General features: G+C 45.2%; 2 protein-coding genes across 2 annotated transcripts in view; one reads left to right on the top strand and one right to left on the bottom strand.

Moving 5' to 3' along the window:
- The first annotated feature begins 2267 nt into the window (after positions 1–2267).
- Srp14 (signal recognition particle 14) lies at positions 2268–5954 on the top strand. The gene is made up of 5 exons (XM_032903919.1): positions 2268–2362; positions 2503–2575; positions 3005–3117; positions 4899–4931; positions 5462–5954. The coding sequence occupies exons 1-5, from the start codon at positions 2339–2341 to the stop codon at positions 5549–5551; spliced, it is 333 nt and encodes a 110-aa protein (XP_032759810.1). The 5' UTR covers positions 2268–2338; the 3' UTR covers positions 5552–5954.
- Positions 5955–6600: 646 nt separating this feature from the next.
- Eif2ak4 (eukaryotic translation initiation factor 2 alpha kinase 4) overlaps positions 6601–20473 on the bottom strand; it is an 86699-nt gene continuing 72826 nt past the window's right edge. Inside the window, exons 31-39 of the mRNA XM_032903918.1 lie at positions 19731–19859; positions 17215–17301; positions 13550–13662; positions 11463–11521; positions 10818–10915; positions 9735–9803; positions 9030–9074; positions 7671–7789; positions 6601–6842 (exon numbers count right to left, since the gene is read on the bottom strand). Of these exons, the coding sequence (XP_032759809.1) occupies positions 6785–6842; positions 7671–7789; positions 9030–9074; positions 9735–9803; positions 10818–10915; positions 11463–11521; positions 13550–13662; positions 17215–17301; positions 19731–19859 (777 nt within the window). The 3' untranslated portion in view covers positions 6601–6784. The remainder of the gene's footprint in view (positions 6843–7670; positions 7790–9029; positions 9075–9734; positions 9804–10817; positions 10916–11462; positions 11522–13549; positions 13663–17214; positions 17302–19730; positions 19860–20473) is intronic.

The following is a 20473-nucleotide window of genomic DNA, read 5'->3' as shown; positions in this document are numbered from 1 at the left end:
TCATAGACTAGGCTGGCAACTCACAGAGATCTGACTGCCTTTGTCTTGTGCATGCTGGGATTGAAAGTATGTATCACCATACATACGTAGTTCTCTCTCCTCTCTGTCTCTCTGTCTGTGTCTCTGTCTCTTTCTCTGTCTCTCTGTGTCTCTCTGTCTGTGTCTCTGTCTGTGTCTGTGTCTCTCTGTCTCTCTGTCTCTCTGTCCCTCTCTCTCTCTCTCTTTGGGACATTTGCTCTAGACAGTCCTTTGGTCTGAAACACTCTGTCTCTGGAATTTTGGATGTCTATTCCCTCTGTTTTTCAGCTCACAGTCATCCTCTTCGGGGGAAGCTCCCCTGACAACCGTTTAGAAGATTCCTCTCACCGGTCCTGTGACCTTCCTAGTAGTCCTCACAGTGTGGTTATCTGAGACTCAGCTACCGGCTTGTGTTGGTTGTTTCCTCCCCACCTTCCATATCAAGTTCAAGGAAGCCAGGACCGTAGTGTGTCTTATGCACTGCTGTATGCGTAGACCCTAAAAGTCCTGGCACAGGCTAACTAGCACTCGCCAAAATCCTGTTGCTAGGTTGAATATTTGTCCTTACAAAGGTCCAGAGTTAAAGTTGGCTCTCCATTGAGCAGTTCCTAAAACTCTGGCCTCCTCACTGAATCGGGAGGTAGAATTGGACTGGACTTTTTGTCATTCTTGCTAGAGCTGGGGGTTGCCCTTCAGGGCCACCCAGCCTGCTTAGAGGAGTTCACCTCTATCAGTTGACTTGGGATGTGGCTCAGAGGTAAAGCACTCATTTGCCTGGCATTCACAAGGCCAGAGGTTCTAGAACTGCATAAGTAAACATTTATTGTTTGGGAATGCGATGGAAATAACAAGGGTGTGATGGAAGGAAGAAAGACCCCTCATAGGCTCAGATATTTGAGTGTTTGACCACCAGGGAGTGGCAATATTTGAAAAGGATTAGAAAGATTAAGAGGTGTACTTGGCATGTTAGAGGAGGTGTGTCACTGGGGACAGGCTTTGAGCTTTCAAAATGCTTGGCTCTGAGCCTCTCTGCCTAAGTATCAGGATATAGAGCTCTGAATTAGTTCTCCCTCACATGTCTGCCTGCATGCAGCCAAGATATCGACCCAGGACCCTCAAGACCAAGTTCTCAGTACAAAGGAAATTTATTTGCCCCATCAGGGAATAAAAGACAAAGACAGTGGGCAATAGTGGCATATACCTTTAATTCCAGCACTTGTGAGGCAGAGGCAGGCAGATCTCTGTGAGTTTGAGGCCAGCCTGGTGTACAGAGTGAGTTCCAGGACAGCCAAGGTTATACAAAAAATCCCTGTTTCAAACAAACAAACCAAAACAAAAACCAAATAACCCAACCAAGCAAACCAGAGAGAGAGAGAGATGGACAGACAGAGGGAGAGAGAGGAGATAGAAGATGTGGGAGAAGGGGAAGCAAACAAGGGAGAGGAGGAGGGATATTTGTTTTGGAACAGAACAAAAGACTGCCTCTCTGTACAAAGGAGACAGACAAGTCCCAGTGGCACTTTATAAAGGTAAAACGGAAAACTTAGTATTAGGATGAGGTGTTTAATTTTAATAAGCATGTGAATTAGGCGAGCCATAGGGGGCTTTGATTGCTGGACTTCAATACTTTGATATCTGGATCTTGGTCGTCAGCCTCAGGAGAAGGAAATGACCAAATAAGTGAACAGCCCTTGGTGGCTAGCTTTAGGAATTTTTTTTTTAGCAAGGCAGAGGGAATAGAAGGTCAAGGTCTGCCAGAGTAATACTTGCCAAAATTGAGTCCCTTCAATGATAACACACTAATCTTTGAAAGTGGAAGCAAGCCCCTAGGTATATGCTTTTGTTTATGAGTTGTCTTGGTCATGGTATCTCTTCACAGCAGAAGAACAGTGATTAAGACAAATGGCTAAAGCTTAGTTAGCACTTCTTATTTACCAGACTGTATTCTGTATTTCAATATAAATATATCTGCTCTTCTCGGCCATATTGTGAAAGGGGTACTTCACCTTAAAAATGAGGAAAGTGAGGCAGTGGACTCATGTGTGACTTTATATTTCTATCCAGTCATTCCTTTGCTCTCATTCCCTCCTACAGCCTAGGGTGAATCTTGACAAGGCAGTCCAACTACCTAAAGTGTCATTCCTCATCCTGGAAAGAAGGGGGAGGGGGTGACGAACGCGCAGGCGCAAGGCAACCGGAGCTAGGTAGGGATTGACGGAAGACTGGCAACTAAAGCGGAAGTCCCGCCCAGCACAAGCGAGACTTCCGGTTGAACCTCAGGAGGCTTCTGCTGACGGAGTCGGAACCTGCGGAGACCAGGATGGTGTTGCTCGAGAGCGAGCAGGTACCGGCGGCCCCTGAGGGCCATGGACTCGAGCCAGTGGGGTCAGCTCGAGTAGCGTTTCTCCCTTTGCGGGCGGGCCTGGGCCGTGACGCGGCGGGGCGAGGACTGGAGGCTGCCTAACGGGGCGTGTTGTGTTGCAGTTCCTGACGGAGCTGACCAGGCTCTTCCAGAAGTGCCGGTCATCGGGCAGCGTGTTCATCACCCTGAAGAAGTGTAAGCAGCTTCCCGGGCCGCGCCGGGGCATGGCAGGGAGCGGGCAGCCCGGCCTCTGGCCTCTCCGCATCGGCCACCTCCTGGGCTCACAGCCGCGGCAGTGCTAGGAAGTGTGGCTGGTGCGGCGCCGGCCGCCCGCTCACGGTGACACTGGGGCCCTAAGTGTGTCAGACGTCCACGTTCTGACAGGCAGCCCTACCCCTGCTCCATTAGTGAGGTAGAATATGCCTTGGGCTCCCAGTGTTTATCAAGTCGTTGCTCCTAGTTTTGACCATATCGAAAGAGATAGCGGGTGTGGTGAATTTATGGGAGTGATGGTGGGAACCCTTCCATACGATGTTCAGATTTTCACTTTGAACCAGAAGCAACTCCTGTGGTCTGTGGTGATGGTGTTTACTCGGGTGTGGTTTCTTTTTTTTTTAAACACAGATGATGGTCGCACTAAACCCATCCCACGGAAGAGTACCGTGGAGGGCCTCGAGCCCGCAGAAAACAAGTGTCTGTTAAGGGCCACGGATGGGAAAAGGAAGATCAGCACAGTGGTGAGATGGAGTCTTTTTTTTTCCCTGCTTTGTTTTCTTTTGAGTTGGCCTGACTGACTCAAAAAAGTCACTTTTCTCTCAAATAACCAAGGTACAGGAGCAACCTGTCTCAGTGCTAGCTAGTAGAATGGATTTAAAAAAATGTCTAAAAGCATTCTCAGGCCGACTTTGAACTTGTGATTTAGGAAGATCACAGCAGGAACTTCAGCCTGTGCTGTGGTCACAGGGTTGTCTTATCAACTGAGACAGATGACAGTGATGATTTTCATGCACTTGGAGATGGAATCCAGGCCAGGGTCTTCATCCTGTTAAGTCATCACTCTGTTTTGAGCCTCATCCCCTGACCCCTGAACTTACAACACTGACTGAGGAGGGGCATGTCTGGATTACGTCTAGACTCCCTTCCCTTTCATTTTGGCCTGTCACTCTCAGGCCGTTTTGGGATCAGGGTCCACTTTGACTTCTTTTTGATGGAGGGGGTTGTTTGGTTGAGATGAGGTCTCATGTAACTTAGGTTCATTATGTAACCCACATGGCCTTGAACTCCTGACACTGTTGCCTCTGTCTCTGAAGTGGTAGAATCCCAAGTGTGCACCACCTTCCCAGTTATTATTTCTTGTAGGTCAAATTATCAACAATAAACTGTTAAAAGTAGAGACCTAATGCTTGTTCTGCTGGAATTTCTGTGGAAATGAGTATATGGTCCATTCTCCTGGTGGTAGTTGTGAAGAATGACTGTATTTTCTTTCTGTGCTGGCCCTCCAGTACACAGTCTCTGGGAATTAGATGATTATTTTTAACCTGATTTTTCCCATGTTTTTGTGGTTCACTTAACAAACATAGCTGCAGATGAGGCTTGGTACTATGAGGATATATAGTCAAGAACCACGGTCTTTTTATAGAAGAGTAGATATGCAAAACAGAAAGATTCCCTGGTTTTAAAGGGAATGCTTCTTAATTCTATAGAGCGCCTGTAACCACAGTAGTACAGTAGTTGATATCTCAAGAAGACCTTTGAAGTAAAGCAGGGTTACATTGCTGTCATGGTGGCTATCGGTGTGAAACTGAGCATTTTCCCTAGGTAGTATTTCTTTTATGGCAGTTTGAATTGTGCTTGTATCAGTCTGAATGATTGGCAGACAGTGCAGGCCTGTCCAGACCAGAGCCATCTTGTGCTCACTTGGAGGAGTAGTTTTAGTGTGTTTTGCATAAGAAAATGAACACTGACAGGTCCTCTGATATCTCTCAGAATCCAAAAGGAAAAACTCAGGGACATCTATATAAGAATTTATTTTTTTACCTTAAAGAGTGTGTCACCATAAGATCTTCCCATCTCTGCCTCCCAGTTGCTGGGATTGGAATTATCAGAGTGGGTTTGTCTGAGGGGTTTTATAGTGGTGAGTAGCTTGGTGGGAGCCCACTTTTGCCTTCCCATCCTGCTGCAGATCTCATGTGGACGAAGGCACAGAGCTGCTTTACTTGTTCTTGAGAGCAGGTTAGGATGGAAAGACAGCAGTGAGTACATTTGGGTCCCAGGTTGGGAATCAACATTTAAAGATTAGGTAGTCAACTTTTTGTTTCCTTTTTGGAACAGGGTCCTTGTGCAGTTCTGCAAATCACTATGTAGACCAGGCTGGCTTAGAACTCACAGATATCTGTTTGCTTCTGTCTCCAGAGTGCAGAGGTCCCTAGGTGTTTGTGAGCCACCATGTCTGCCCTAGGTGTTGTGAAATAGGTGGTGTCTATATCTATAAAAAGAGGTGCTCTTTCTCCCTTTCCAGGTGAGCTCCAAAGAAGTGAATAAGTTTCAGATGGTAAGTTCCATTTGCTTATTCTCCATTCTTCCTTGAGGCGAGCCGTGCTGCTCAGGGTAGGAACCTGACCTCACCGCTTGCCTGTGCTCTTATTTTATGAATATAGGTCACCTGGGTTTTCCCTGCCTGCCTGCCTGCCTGCCTGCCTTTTTCTTTTTCTTTTTCTGGTTTTCTGAGACAGGGTTTCTCTGTGTAGCCCTGTTGTCCTGGACCTCACTCTGTAGACCAGGCTGACCTGAATTCTTTTCCATCTTTAAGACTAGTTCTTTCCTAAACTTCAGACATGCTCTATATTGCTGAGTAGGACATTGCCTGCAGTTTTTCCTTTTTGTTTGAAAGGAGTGTGAAGCTTGCAGCTCCCTGCGGAGTACGTCTCAGGAGCTGCTGAAGGAGTGCAGACTCCGTGGCACCGGGTTGCCAGTATAGGTGTCACAGTAGGCTTTCTCATGCCAGCCACTCTAAGTCCCATGGAAAGTCTCCTGCTTCCCAGTTTGTACCTTTTCTTGCTAAGGCCATGTTCTGGCTTTCAGGCCTATTCAAATCTACTGAGAGCCAACATGGATGGACTGAAGAAGAGGGACAAGAAGAACAAGAGTAAGAAGAGCAAACCAGCGCAGTGACAGGAGGGGCCACTACCAGTCAGCTGCACCAGTGCAGTTTTCCTGTTTGCTGCTTTCAGTACCTCTGTATGTAACTGTTTTCACGGAAGGGTCTGTTAAGAGAGAAGTGTTGGGATGGCCACAGGCTAGTTGTGGTAAGAAACCAGTTTTAGATTTGCACTGTATGGCGGATATTCTTAGATTCCAGCAGTAAGGTCTCTAGTCATCTTTGAAGAGCTATGCATCATAATCTTCATGCTAGTTGCTGTTTTTCCTACCATATTCCTGACAATAACTCCTAACTCTAGATGGTACAGTTACTCAGTGGTTTTTGCCTTGTCTTTGAGATTACTGTAATAGTTTTATTAAAGTTGTGTTATCCTACAGGTGGGTTGTTTTTCTTGGTTATATAATTTAAAATAAATCACATTTAGTTATTTTGTATGTCTTGCACATTTGCTGTGCCACAGCAACAAGTTGTGTGATTGGTTCTCCCATACCACACGTGTCTGGGACTGGTGTCTTTACTGCTGAGCCGCCTCTCTGGACCTTGTCTGATCTTACATAATTCCTTCAGCCGGTCTGAGCTCTCAGCCAAACAGGAGTTTGCTTAATGACATTAGGATAGACATCAGAGAACCATCAAGAATAAAGATTCTTGGGTTGGGGATTTAGCTCAGTGATAGAGCGCAAGGCCCTGGGTTTGGTCCTCAGCTCCGGGAAAAAAAAAAAAAAAAAAAAAAGAATAGAGATTCTGCCTGGTGTGGTGACATAAGCCTGTAATCTCAGTGGTCTGTGGAGGCAGCTGATTGAGTTTGAGACCAGTCTGGGATGCAAAGTAAGACCATGTTCTGCCCTCCCACCCAGCTACAGAGGCAGAACAGATCACAAGGGATGATTTGATGATTTTTTTTTTTTTGATCTCTGCCTTTTTATCTACTAGGAGAATGTAAATGTTAGGACATTTTTATGTGCATAGTGTTTAGGATCAAAGGAAGACAAGTCTGTTTTCTTCTCCAGCTCCGTAGAACCTCCAGTATTGGAAGAACTGCAACTGGAAAACAGCTATATATATACGAAAACATTTATTATATCAAAAAGGTGAATTTATAACACACATGAAAAACCGACAAAGCTCAGCTTTGTAGGACAGCTTATTAGAATTTAAAGTTAAAATGGATTGAATGCACAACATTCCATTATTCCAGTACAAGTCCCTGTCCATCTGAACAATACAGCAGCAGTTCTTTAGGGTCAGAATAGGATTCTGTAGTAGTCATCTCTGTAGCTGTACAGGAACAACACCGACACCCTGCAAAAGAAAAGGACAGGCACACGGATGACAGACTTAGTGGGATAAAAGTGGCGAACAGCTTTGTTTTAATTACAAGTATGGTAGGAGACTGATTACTAGAAAGGGTGCATAAACATTCCTGGAGCTGTGACTGACAGTTTGCAGTTAAGTTCTGATGAAGAAACTGCCATTCGCCACCAACTTCCTTGACATCTTTTTGGTTAAAACGGTACATAAATGATTGGCATTTTGACATACACAGCAAAGGCAGTCATGTTTTTTGTTTTTTTAATGTCATTTGCTTCTTTTGTGACTGGGTTTCATGTAACTCAGACTGGCTTTAAACTTGCTTATAAAGCGAAGGATGACCTTGGATTCCTGATTGTATCTACATCCCAAGTGTTAGGATTATAGTTGTGTGCCATCATCCCTGGCCTTAGTTGTGTAAACGTTTTCTGAGGCTTGGGAGATGGCTTACTTGGTAAAGTACATACCAAGCAAGCATGGAGTTTGAATCCCTAGAACCAGTGTTAAAAGCTGGGCAGAGTGGTTCGTGAAAGTGTAGCCTTGGACAGGGCGGGGATGTGTGAGTTCCCCAAGCTCAGTGATGCCAGTCAGCTGAGCTAGAGAGAGACCCTGTCTCAAAAGGATGTGATGAAGAGGAAAGTGGCATGAGCTCCATGTCTCATGTGTCACACATTCTACCCCAATGACTACATTCAGGCCCACAGTGTCACTGATAAGATCCTCACTGTGATTCAGTCTAGGACTCCTTGGCTCTTAATCCTTGACATTCACTCAGATCCTTCCCTAAATTTTAACCACATGAAACCTGCTATAACTTACTTCTTCTCAACTTTGATGTTATAGATTTCGTCGCAGACGAGTTTGAGGTATCTTTGCTTTGGCAGGCGTGACAGCAGCTGTTTCACGGTTGTGTTAAATGCCTGTTCATCAGCGTCCCACTAGGAAAGATCAGACCAGACGTGACAGAGCAGAGCAGCGCAGCAGGTTACAGCCTGGCCCTGTAAGACTATCGGTATCTAGTTAGAGCCTGCTTGGCCTTGCCACAGCCCAGCTGTGCAAATGTGACTTTCGATTGCTTTCCTTGGACATTTCCTGTGTGCGGTGGACATTATTGCCTTTCATGTCTGCTCACTGGACTGGATCAAAAGTCAGCAAACTGCCAGAGAGTGCTGTATGCTTATCTGTCTGATCAACAGGTAATGAGGAGAACAGGGTCTTAGTCTGTACCACTGTCTGGCCCTGAACTGAGGACCCTCCTGTTTCCAATTCCAATCTTAATGCAGATTATTTTTAATCTATGACCAAACTGTATGGATAAGTTATTTGATAGAAAGTACTTTGAAAATTACCTGTAGCCTGTCATCTCAGTTCCTAGAAGCCTGAGGGAGGAGGATTACTGCAATTCAGGGCCAGCTTGGGCTATTATTGTTACTGACACAAACTAGGTTGGAAAGAGGGACCATTAAAAGAAGAACTAGTTCCAGCAGTTGGCACCTGGGGCATTTTTCTTGATTCAAGATTCATGTGGGAGGGCCTAGCTCACTGTGAGTGATGCTATTCTGAGTGGGCAGGCAGGCCTTGTCTATAAAGCAAGCCTGCCAGCCTGCTAGTCAGTCAGTATTCCTGCCTTGGAGTTCTACTTTGGCTTCCTTCAGTGAGGGACTCTAGTCTATAAGAGGTGATAACCTTCCCTCCGAGGTGGTTTTTGGTCAGTGTTTATCACAGCTGCAGAAGGCAAACTAGGATAGGCTATGTGGTAACATTCTTTTTCACAAAAATATAAAATAAAAAATTACCTGTAGTTATTATCTTATTACCATGGGAGACTTGAAAATTTTAAAAATAGAAAAACTGTATAAAAGTATAAACCCATAAACAAGCAATTTTTTTGGTTCTTTTTACAATATTCTGTGTAGTTGTGCTTCCCTAACTGGGATGAAGATTTGCTTGGGAAACACATGGCATGATGTGTAAGAAGCTATTTGATGCTACCTGCTAGGTTCAAGTCCTGGCTCTGAGCCTTTGTGGCTGTGATTCTGATTCAGAATGCCCATAACATAGTAATAGAAGGACCAACGTTACTAACTAAATTCCTGGTGCTTCCAGACAAACGTAATCACTGAGGCAGTTAGACCACTCAGCGGTGTTGTGTTGTGCAGAGCAGTTGCCATCGCTTACCTCTAGCGATAGAAACTGTAAGATGGTCTCCTTGGGTAGATCCACCTGTTTACACAGAAAGCATATCATTTAGTGAGAAGTCTAGGCAGCGCACCCTGGCTGGGGCTACGGTGTCGCTGGACAGAAATAAGGCTATTCTTTCTGTTCACATGTGCGTGCATGTGTGTGAAGTCCCGAGGTTGATATTATTATTCTTTGAGGCAGTTTCAGTGAAACCCAGAGCTAGCTGATGTGCCTGATTTGTGAGCCAACTTGCTGATGTCTTTCTTCACCTGCTGAGGTTGGAATCATAGGCATTTATGTGGGTTCTGGAGACCTGAACTTTAGTCCTCATGCATGAGTTTTAACCATGTAGTTCTCTTCCCAGCCCCTAAAGCAGACTTCATTTAGTTGGACTGTGTGATCTAACAGGCACTGGAGGCTGGATTTCAGATCACATCCACACCCAAAGGTACAATGCTGCCTGCCATGTATGCTTAAAGGCCTGGACTTGAGTGTAGCCATAGAAACAAAGAGAAAAGAGAAACACAAATGGCCATCTTTTCTCTCCAGCTTTTTCTAGCTTTAGATCACCTGTAATTTACATGAGGATCAGCCGCATCTGACACCAGATACAGCTGACAGCCAAAAACCCTGAATTCTGAGGCCACACTAGACAATGCAGACAGATGCTATCTTCAAATTGTTAAAGAACATGTGACTTACAGCCAAAATTTCAATTTCACTGCTTTTCTGATGTAAATTGGCAAGGGTAGTCTGAAGTCGGGTTTGCACCTAATAAGAAAATGGAGTTCAGAGCATGTTAAACCAAGCCGTGTTATTTCTCATTCCAGAACACAACAGTGTGACAAAGCCAGAGGTTAGAAAGGTTTCTGAACAGAACATAAAGCTTTGCTCTCGACATAGGTTGGAGGAGGGAAAGACTGATTTTGGGGCTTGTCCTGTTGCCCAGGTTGGTCTCAAACTTCAGACCTTTCCAAGCAGCTGAGGTTACAGGTCACACCACCACACCTGGCCTACAGATGCTCTTCAATAGCTGGGCTGTGGTGGTGCACACCTTTAGTCCTAGCAGTTGAGGGGCAGAGGCAGGTGAATCTCTCTGAGTTCAAGGCCAGCCTGGTCTACAGAGTGACTTCAGAGCTCAGGACAGCCGAGGCTACACAGAGAAACCCTATTTTGAAAAACCAAAGGAAAACAAAAACCACAACAGCAACAAATCAAATGCCCTTAACACTGTCTTCCATTAGTATCATGGCACTCTTACCACATTCAACACATTCTGTTACTTCTTTTGTTCTTTTAACTGCATAAGTCACTGCCTCTAAGGTTATACACATGGCCTTAGCACAGTCATACAGCAGACACTGAAACCATGAGAACCATGAGACTGGTCTAAAATGACCTTATATAGAAGAGGAACAAGCCACTTCCAGCTGCCGCAGCGGGCAGGTTAGAGGGATCCTGTTGACAGCTGCTGCTTACTGACCTCTCTGGAGGACAGACAGGCTGAGTTCTGGCACCAGAGTTCTGTTGAGGTCTTCAGAAGCCACCAGGTTGGCTCTTTAAAGCTAAGGACAAGCCGCTGGAGAAAATGGCCTAGTGGATCCAGGTTCAGTTCCCAGGACCCGCATCGTCAAAATGTGCAACTCCAGTTCTAGGGGAGCTAATGTCCTCTTCAGGCCTCCAAGATGTATGGTGCACAGACATATATTCAGGCAAAACACCCATACATGTAAAATCAAGGCGAGCAAGCCAGCAAAAAGCCAGAGAAAGGTGGATGTGATGTACCTGAATCTCATGTCGCCTCCTGGTGCTGGCCGACAGCTTTTCTGGTGATATAACACTCACAGTGGGGACTACTGTTGTTCCGTGGATTTCAAACAAACCTGGGACAGAGTTTCATGTTATAGTCTTTACCTAGGCCCAGTTTCTAGAACACACCATAAAGAGTTATTGATTAGTGTACATCTGGCTGTGACTCTAGGGCAGAGAGCATGTCTGGGCCTTCTTTTATCTCTTTGAGATGGAGTCTTGTTATATATATTTGAAGACCAGGCTGGCTTCAAACTGTATCCTTCTGCCTCAGTCTCCTGAGTGTTAGGATTACAGGCGGTGCCACCATGTTTGGTGCGAGCTACGTTTCTCTAGTCCGTTGTATGAAGGAAATGTCTATATTGCATGTAAATAGTGAACTGAATAAACGAAGGTTAAATTACATGTGTGAATACAACACTGAGACAGACTACGATTAGAGGGCTGGCCCTAGCTGCCTTAGCACTTCCAGGATGTCGGAACACCTATCATGGGATACAGCTTTGTCGACACTTTCCTTTAAAAGGTATTTTCAGTGTGAGAAGGCATCAGCCTCAGCCCTAAGACTCAGTGTGGACAACACAGCATTCTTAAGGCTAGGATTTCAATTAGTAATTATACCTGAAGCATTAGAAAACGACCCCTTCAGAGTTTGTACGGCAAGATTATCAGAAGCGTCTCTAAAAACAAGCAAACAGACAATTAGGAAACCATCACTAAGGAACAAAGCAACTCAGATAAGGATGTCCTCAGAACATGCCACCTTTCCTACTGAATATAAAAACATGGCCTCTTAGCTATCAGTTGGAGGAAGAAGCAAAAGAGAAGGTGCTCTTAGTGATGGTGTTGGTCATGAGCAAGTAATAATTATTAAGGACAGGATTCGGGTGAAAAGACCAGACAGAGTTCTGGTTCATTCAGCTGGGTCTGAAACCCAGGCTCCACACAGGCAGCTCATTTAATGAATGCAGTGGGTGTTCGTTCTCTCCCTTAGAATACAAAGGAGCAGCAGTAGCAGGGTCCACCTGCACTCAGCCAGGAGCCTTGGCGACCAGCACAGGAGATGCTTGGTAAATACAGATATTTCAAAAGCCGATCACAGACGTTCTTTCGAACGCTGCACATTAATTTATAACCTTTAAGACACATAGTAGTGCCCCTCCCCTTTCATTTTCTAAATGTCTGTGGTTTGTCTGTGCTTCTAATAACCTGGCAACTTCAAGAATGGTACATTCCTTGAAAAAAGCCTGCCTGTGAATTCATGGAAACTCAGTGGTCATGGAAAGTGTGTGTTGGGAAGAGGGTTGGGGGAGGGGTAACTGGGGGCACAGGTGACAAAGCAAGGCTTATTGATGCCCCAGTCCTGGCATTCATGGTGCTTGGTGTCAGATATTCTTTGCTGGAGGTACATCCATCAGTCCTGTCCCCTGTCATTATGCCCAGCAGCACTCAGGCTTCTGTTACACCTGTAAGACCCCATTGTGACAACAACCTGTTTCCAGACACTATCAGATGTCCCTGTGGGAACAAAATTGCTACAGTTGAGAATTACTGACATCTTCTTTAAGTGTTTTCTTTCTTACTTTTTGTTGTTTTTGAGACAGGGCCTCATGGATCCCAGGCTGGACTTGAACTTACTATGTATTAGAGGCTGACCTTGGATTCCTGACCTTCCAAGTCAGGATTATAGGTATTTGTCAGGATTATAAACTTAGATGTTTGTTGTGATATGATGAGCATGTATAAAGGAGCTGTAGAGACATAAAGTCTTTTCTAACTCCACTGCACTTTTATAATCCCTGAGAAGTAACTACAGTCAGACATCTGTACAGTCCTCCAGATGTGTTCTATAAGTGTATTGCATATTTTGCCTTAAGAAAGTAGGATTATACTCTCCATCCCATGGTGGGCAGCTTTCTGCTAAAGCTCTGCAGAGATTATAAACAAAATGCAACACCTCCGAGACTTTTGAACACAACACCACTTTTAAAACTGAAATTATTACTATTATTTTTAAAAGAATTATTTACTTATTTAATGTATGTGAGTACACTGTACCTATCTTCAAACACACCAGAAGAGGGCATCGGGTCCCATTACAGATGGTTGTGAGCCACCATGTGGTTGCTGGGAACTGCACTCAGGACTTGTGGAAGTGCTCTTAACCACTGAGTCATCTCTCCAACCCCCTTATTATTATTTTTTAAATAAAGCTTTTTTTCTACTAAGATATATTATCTAGGTTGACAAGACTTGGTTATTACTTTCACCTAAAGTGGATAAGATTTTTAAAATGTTTAATGTCAATTTCTAGTAGATTTTGAAAATTTTGAGATGGATATTAGAGTGTGGCTGTGTAGTACAGGATGGCGTGATTTCCCTTGGCAGCCCAGGTTGGTCTTGCACTTGTGATCTTCCAATCTCAATCTCCTAAGTGGTGAGATCACAGACATGTGCCACCATCCATCCCACATCAACTGCAGCACACTGGAAGAGATAACGCATGGTCTTACGGAGCGAGTGAGTTCTTACAAATGCAGGCCACTCCATGTATTCTCTGGTCTGCCTATGGCTGTTTGTTTACCTCTTCTCTGTCATGTTATGGCATACACAAAGGGGCCTTTACCAGAAAATAAGTAGATGGGGCTGCCCAATTTTTGGCTTCACAAATTGTCAGCTAAATTACTTTGTTTTCTTTATAAATTTACCTGAAATTCCTTTCGTCACCAACTTTGGTCCTTAGTTTCTGCATAACATGGTCCACAAGATCTGATTCCAACACACGTTTTTCTGTTTGCCTCTCCTTCTCAAAGGACTTGACCTTGGAAAGAATAAAATAATTACCATTTGGAGGTTTCTGAAGCAAAAATGGCAGCTCATTGTGCTCTAGTGAAGCAACTAGGTCAACAGTTTGTAGTCAGTGGGTCTTAACTGGGGGTGATTCTGCTTTCTGGAAGACATTTAGCAGTTTTTTGTTTTTTAAAGTAGCACTTTAAAAGAATGTTATTTTATTTAGTGTGTGTATATGTCTGTGTATGGCTGCATGCATGCCATGGTGTATACGAGGTCTTGTTACTATGGGAGTCCTGGGAGTGGATTTAGGTCATCAGGCCTGGTGGTAAGAGCCTTGACTCACAGGCTCTGAGATGGTTTTAGATGTCTAACTGGAGTGTGCTCCAACATCTTGACATGCACTATGACAAGGTTAAGGTCAAGGATACAGCAATGAGGAACCAAAGCTCCAAACATTAGAATTGTTGCTGAGATATATGGCCCATTCAGGAACAGTTAGAGATGACAGAGTGAAAAAAATGGCTCTCGTATTACTACATTATTATTTCTTAAGCATCCTCCAGTCAATCATTGAGGTTTCTCAGACATCAGCACTACCTACCTGACAAACCCACTTTCATGGCGTCTGCCCTGTCACACTCAGTCTCATGGCCAGCACCCAGCTGTGCTCTGGGCTAGCCTGATGCTGTCACATTGTTTGCAGATTCTCCACTCCACAATAACACCCTGCACGTAAACTTTTTTCAAACTAAATTCTGATGTCCCCTTTGTCCAGACTTTTACTGGTCCCCACTGGCTGCTAAATGACATCCAAACTCCTTGATCTCGCTATGACCATTCCTGCCTGCTTAGGTAAGTAGCCTTCACTCAAGCCACACTGTGCGGGCACAGTGCCACTCCATCCTTGGCATGTCAGAGCAGCTGCTAACTACTCAAGATGCTCGTAGATTTGGGGCTCACAGCATTGGACCTATTCATGTTTCCTCAGAATGGGGCAGACAGTCATCAGCTTCCCATCCCTCACCCCACCCAGATGTGATCTGTCTCAGCTGGCCATGATCGTGGTTGCCAGAGTATACAGAAGGTAGACTGGGACTCCAGAGATGTAGCTGTCATGAGTTGTTACGCAGGCTGGGGCAGGCTCTTCTTTCAATGCAGTGTTTTTGAGTTACCAATGCTCCGTAAGAAATCCCAGTAAACTCATTGCTTCACCAAGCAGGACTTGGATAAAATAGTTTGTTTGTTCTATATTGTCCTCTCTGCAGTGTATGGGTGCTTCTGTACAACTCTCTGGGAAAAGTCATACCATCAGGATAGAATCAGAATATTTTCCAAGGACCTGACTCTATCTTTGAGAGAGCCTACTACTGAAACCCTTCCATGACCTTTGCTATGCCCTCTGCTTAAAAGGCCCTTCAGCACACATCCATAGCTTGCCTCTCTGTGACTCCAGAAACCCCACTAGCACCTGAAGATGTTCTCCCACTACCTGCCACTACCTTCCAGGCTTAGGATGTTCTCTATAGGACACTGACCACCATTTTCTAGCCTACAATGTTCCCATCAAATTATATTTGCACCTCCATGTTTATTATTGCCCTAATACAACAGCTAAGATACAGAACCAGCTGAAATTCCATTTCATCAGCAGCAGATGAATGGACAAACAAAATGTGGTGCATACACACAATGCCGTTTTTTCAGCTGTAATGAAAAATGAAATCAGATTTCCAAGAAAACGGATGCAACTGGAGATTATGTTAAGTAAAATGAGCCAGACACAGAAAGACAAATGCTGTCTGTCTTTTCTTATATGTGAAATCCAGATATTTGTGCATGCGTCTGTGTACTCATGCTCACGATTAGGAAAGGGATCACAGGGGAGGAGAGGTTTCACGGGGTGTGGGAAAAGATAATAGAATCCAAGTTACATGAAAGCAAAAGCAAAGAGTGTTTAGAGGCAGGACAGAGACCAGAAAGGAGAGGGTAGGGAGGAGAGGAGAGCCTAGCGGGAGAGACAAGAGTGAAACCAAGTGCAATGGCATGGCATGTATGTATCTGTGGAGATCCTCTGAGGGGCTGAGACAGAGCTCAGCATTAAGAGCACCGAGAGAACATGGGGTGTTTGACTCCTCCCAGCACCCAATAGCAGCTCATAGCTGTCTGGACCTCTAGTTCCAGGGGATCCCACACTCTCATACAGACACATATGCAAAACAAAACACCAGTGCAGATAAAATAAAAATGAATAAAATCATTAAAATAACCAATCAACAAAGCAAACAAAAACAGGAAATGCCAGCATTTGTATGTTAATAAAATGATCTTAAAATTAAATATGCTATGTTAAAAAGAAGAAAGAGGGAAGACACAAATTACTAATATCAGGAATGAAAGAGGGGACAAAGTTTAGAGACAGTGGGACAAATAACCAAGGGACCTCTGAGACAGCCACAGAGGAAACCATAAGAGAGACATGGCTCCCTGCTTATCCTGAAAGAGGTGCTTGGACAGCTGTGTGTAGGCCTGTGGAGGCCTTGTTTGCTAACTGGGTGTATATGTGTCTATAGAGAGGAGTGCAGATGCCTGAAGGGGCTGGAGGGGTTGGATTCTTCTGGAGCTGGCGTTGCAGGGAGTTGAGTCCTGATGTGGGTGCTAGGAGGAATCAAACTCTCTCTCTGGAAGGGCAGTACATGTTCTTTCTGACTAAGTCATCTCTGTAGCCTGGCCTGTGGGATTTTATCAAGATCATATGCACACATCTGAGGTGCAATTCTTATTGCGTACAAACTCTTAAAACAGGTCCAACTCATCCTGACAGCATTACAGGGGAAAATACGGAGAATGAGGTATAAAAGCCAATCTTTTCCTTTCGAAACAATATTTAAAAAGGTCATGAGGTGGTAGGTTTATGTACAATTTTAGTTAGGTAGAACAGAGTAAAATTGTTTAGGAAGACTCCAGAAGACAAGCTGTTGACAGGTACAGCTCTCCTAAGAAAGGAGCTCGGGGCTGGGAGATGGCTCAGTGGCTAAGAGCACTGGCTGTTCTTACAGGACCTGCATTTCATTCCCATGTGGCAGCTTACAACCATCTCTAACTCAGTTCTAGAAGAGGGTGTCAGTGTCAGATACCCTTTCCTGCCCTCTGTAGGCACTGCACAGACGGTGCACGGAGATGGAGGCAAACACCTATACACTTAAGGAGTAAACAAAAATGCAGACTCAAAAATTGTGTCTATTTTCTCTAGGAAGATGATCAGTCATGATAGAGTTTAGAGAGAGAGAGAGAGAGAGAGAGAGAGAGAGAGAGAGAGAGAGAGAGAGAGAGATAGATGGCATGCTGAAGAACACTAGAGGCTCCATAGGCAATAGTTTGTGGAAAATGCTTGTTGATTTCCCAGTGGTCTTTGCGCGCGCGCGTGTGCGTGTGCGTGTGTGTGTGTGTGTGTGTGTGTGTGTGTGTGTGTGTGCGTGCCCGTGCGTGTGTGTAGTTTTAACGGGTTGACTTGAGGGTCTCACCATGCTAGGTAAGTGCTCAACCACGGAGCCACATCTCCAGCCCTCCCTTCTATCTTTACCTTGACATGGCTTCCTTCTTTATCGGAGACCAGGGCCACATAGGTGATTTCGTGATGTCTGCAGTATTCTTGTAACTCTTCCTGGGACTGAAACAAACAGTGAGACAAATGGACACAGTGTGCCTGAGCCCCTTCAAGTCATTAAAGACAATGAAAAAACTGCTTCTAATTGTATTCCCAAGGTGAATTACTAAATACTTTAATTCCGACTTTAGGGATGTGAATGCTATCGAGAGGAGCACAGAATTCCAGGAAGAAATTCTCTTGTCCTTTCTCTACTTTCATGATTATTTTGAAGGACGGCGAACAAGTAATACAGTTGTGACAGGAAGAGGTTTTCAATGGCTTCAAAACTTTGAAAATGTGCCAAGTTCTGTCTCTCTGTCTCTGTCTGTCTCTCTCTCCCACTTTTTCCCCCTCAGCATTTCGGGAAAGCAAAGGGATGGTAAAACAGACGGTAGAAAGCAGAATTAAGCTGGGTACTTTGGTTCTTGCCTGTAATCCCAGCACCCAGGAGGAGGCTGAAGCAGTGGGCTACACAGTGGGACCCTGTCTCACAAAACAGAAATTGAACAACAGACCACTTCTCTAACGACATAGAAGCAAGCAAATTGGTGCCTTTTCAGTTACACGATTAAAAACCTGACAACAGTTTTTATATGAACACACAGAGCAGCTGCAGAAAGGTCATGGCAGGAGAGTTGGCCTGTGTGTTTCTGGTCATTGCAGAGCCCTGGGGTGCCATTAGTGGTAGATAATCTACAAGCACCCCTCCAAGATCTGTGACAGTGCTGACATGGGTCTCTAAAGCTCCAATGCCACTTATGAAGGGCAGGCAGTGTCCAGGGTGCCACTCTCCTCACTCCCACAGCTAGAGCAGGTATCAGTCTGCACATGGAGGAGGCTGAAGACTTAGAGATATCCACACACATGCCAAGCTCAGAGAGCCCTCGGGTGCTAAGCTGGCCACAGCATGCCCTCATCTTAGTCCCTAGAACCTGTCAATGGCCCTAGGCCATCACAGGGGCCAAGGCAGGCAGAGGCAGAGGGAAGGTAAGGACAGAAGTCTTTACTGAGGACAAAGTGAAGAGGAAGCCTCAGGGAGGAAGATTCCACACAGCTTAAAGAGAGGAAGGGCTGAGCCAGTGCAGGAGGCCTCTAGGAAAAGGCAAGGAACAGACCCACCCCTTAGGCCTCTGGAGGATAAGCTCTTAACCTAGACTTCTGACTTCCAGGAACTTAGAACAGGACAGTTAAGCCACTGGGTTTGTGGTCATCTGTTGTAGCCGTCAGATGCTAATGCAAGAGCTAACTCCGCCCACAGAGATAACGGGTAACTCTACCTGTTTGATAGACTCTGATGAGACCGGCAGGCACATCCACTTTTTAAAAACGTTTTTACGGGGTTGGGGATTTAGCTCAGTGGTAGAGCACTTGCCTAGCAAGTGCAAGGCCCTGGGTTCGGTCCCCAGCTCCGAAAAAAAAAAAAAGTTTTGACATTTTTATATGTATGTGTAGTCTCTTCCTGTGGATACCTCATGTGTGTATGGACCTGCAGGGGCTAGAAGGGTTTGGATCCCTGGAGCTGGAGTTACTTGCTGATGTAAGCCATCTGACATGGGGCTGGGAACAGAACTCGGGTCTGCTGGAAGAGCAGCAAGGACATTTAGGCTCTGAGGCACCTCTCTAGCCTCTGTCCGACCTTCTGACATTGCTACAGGCCAGTAGAGTTACACAGACCCCGGAGAGGCAGATAGATACGGCAGAGGGTAAACAGATAGTAAAGCTGGCAAACTCTGACCAGAGACAAAGACCTGAAGGTTTGGCAGACTTTAGGGCACCAGTAGGGCATCACTGCCAGTAAACTGGTCTAACAGGTTCAAGGCCCGATCAGTACACAGTTACCCAATGTTTTGGACCAATCAGCTTCCACGTCTTTGATTAAACTGACCAACTCTATATTAGGGGACAAAGAATGCTCAAAGACCATTAAAACTCCCATCCCTAAGGAGACTAGACCTTGGGCTCCAAAGGCCTGCCTATGCTCTGGGAAGGGTCTATCTCTCTCTATGTGCCTTATGTGCCTATGCTCTGGGAAGGGTCTCTCTCTCTCTATGTGCCTTATGTGCCTCTGCTCTGGGAAGGGTCTATCTCTCTCTATGTGCCTTATGTGCCTCTGCTCTGGGAAGGGTCTATCTCTCTCTATGTGCCTTATGTGCCTTGCAGTGTCTGACATTTTCCCTGCTGCTACCTGCTATGCTTGAGGTTTGTCCTTCCAGAGAAAATGAAGCCAATCAAGAGCCCCACACAATATACCATTATCATCTACAAAGCTCACCTCTGAGAGACTCACCATTGAGTTACAAGAAAGGAAGGGAAAACAACAGAAATCTTAGTGTTTGAAATAAGCTTAGGATCTTGGTTGGGCCCTATGGCTGCATGTGGCCATAGGTGGCTGGCCATACTTGTGAAAGGCTGATCTCTGCTGATCCCATTCACAGCTTTCTGTCCCTTACCTGTGACCAGTCATACATGATCTCTGCAGTGATGCCGGCCGTCCAGAGTTTCTGGGTTAGGTTGATGGCCCTGGACATGGACATCTGGCCAGCACTGACAACCAGGAGGTCACAGGAGCTCACTGTAACCTGAGAAGAAACAGAGTTACACGGGGCAGGGTGGGGAACACCTCAGCTGTGGGGGTGAGAGCAGAACCCTAGCTAGGTAGATGAGTGCCCTGGAAATTGTGAACAGCCGCACAGTGCACAGGTGGTTTTGGTTTAAAATGACAAGACACAGTTTAAAAAGATCTTTACAGACATAATTTCAGCTGTCCTGGGCCATTAGGAAGATACATTTCCATTCCTGCCCCCTCACCCAGGGAAAATGGATCTTGCCTGAAAAGGGAAAAGCCATTTCTTTTAAGCTTTTCAGACTAGCTGGGTTTTTGAGAATGGGACTGATAAAAGTGTGCTACCAAGCAGAACATTTTATCTTTATGTCGTGTACTGTGGATGTGGCGAGTAAGTAGGAGAGGTGCCCGAGGCAGCAGCAGCCACAGAGCAGAGGGCAAGGGCTGAGAAGCAAGGTAGAGACGACTCAGGCCTGATCACAGGAAAGGTCATTTCCAAACACCCAGGCTGCAGCTGCCACATCTTCGAAGCAGCTATGTGCTTTGTTCCTGATTACTAAAATCCTAGAATCTTCAAAGTGATGGTTTTTCTATGTCAGTGAGATAACTGAGACCGAGGTTGGGGTTGGG

This window comes from Rattus rattus, chromosome 5, assembly GCF_011064425.1.
Source record: "Rattus rattus isolate New Zealand chromosome 5, Rrattus_CSIRO_v1, whole genome shotgun sequence".
In the NCBI taxonomy this organism is placed as follows: Eukaryota; Metazoa; Chordata; class Mammalia; order Rodentia; family Muridae; genus Rattus; species Rattus rattus.
Note: the sequence above shows the minus strand (reverse complement) of the source record. Positions and strands in the feature narration are given on the sequence as shown.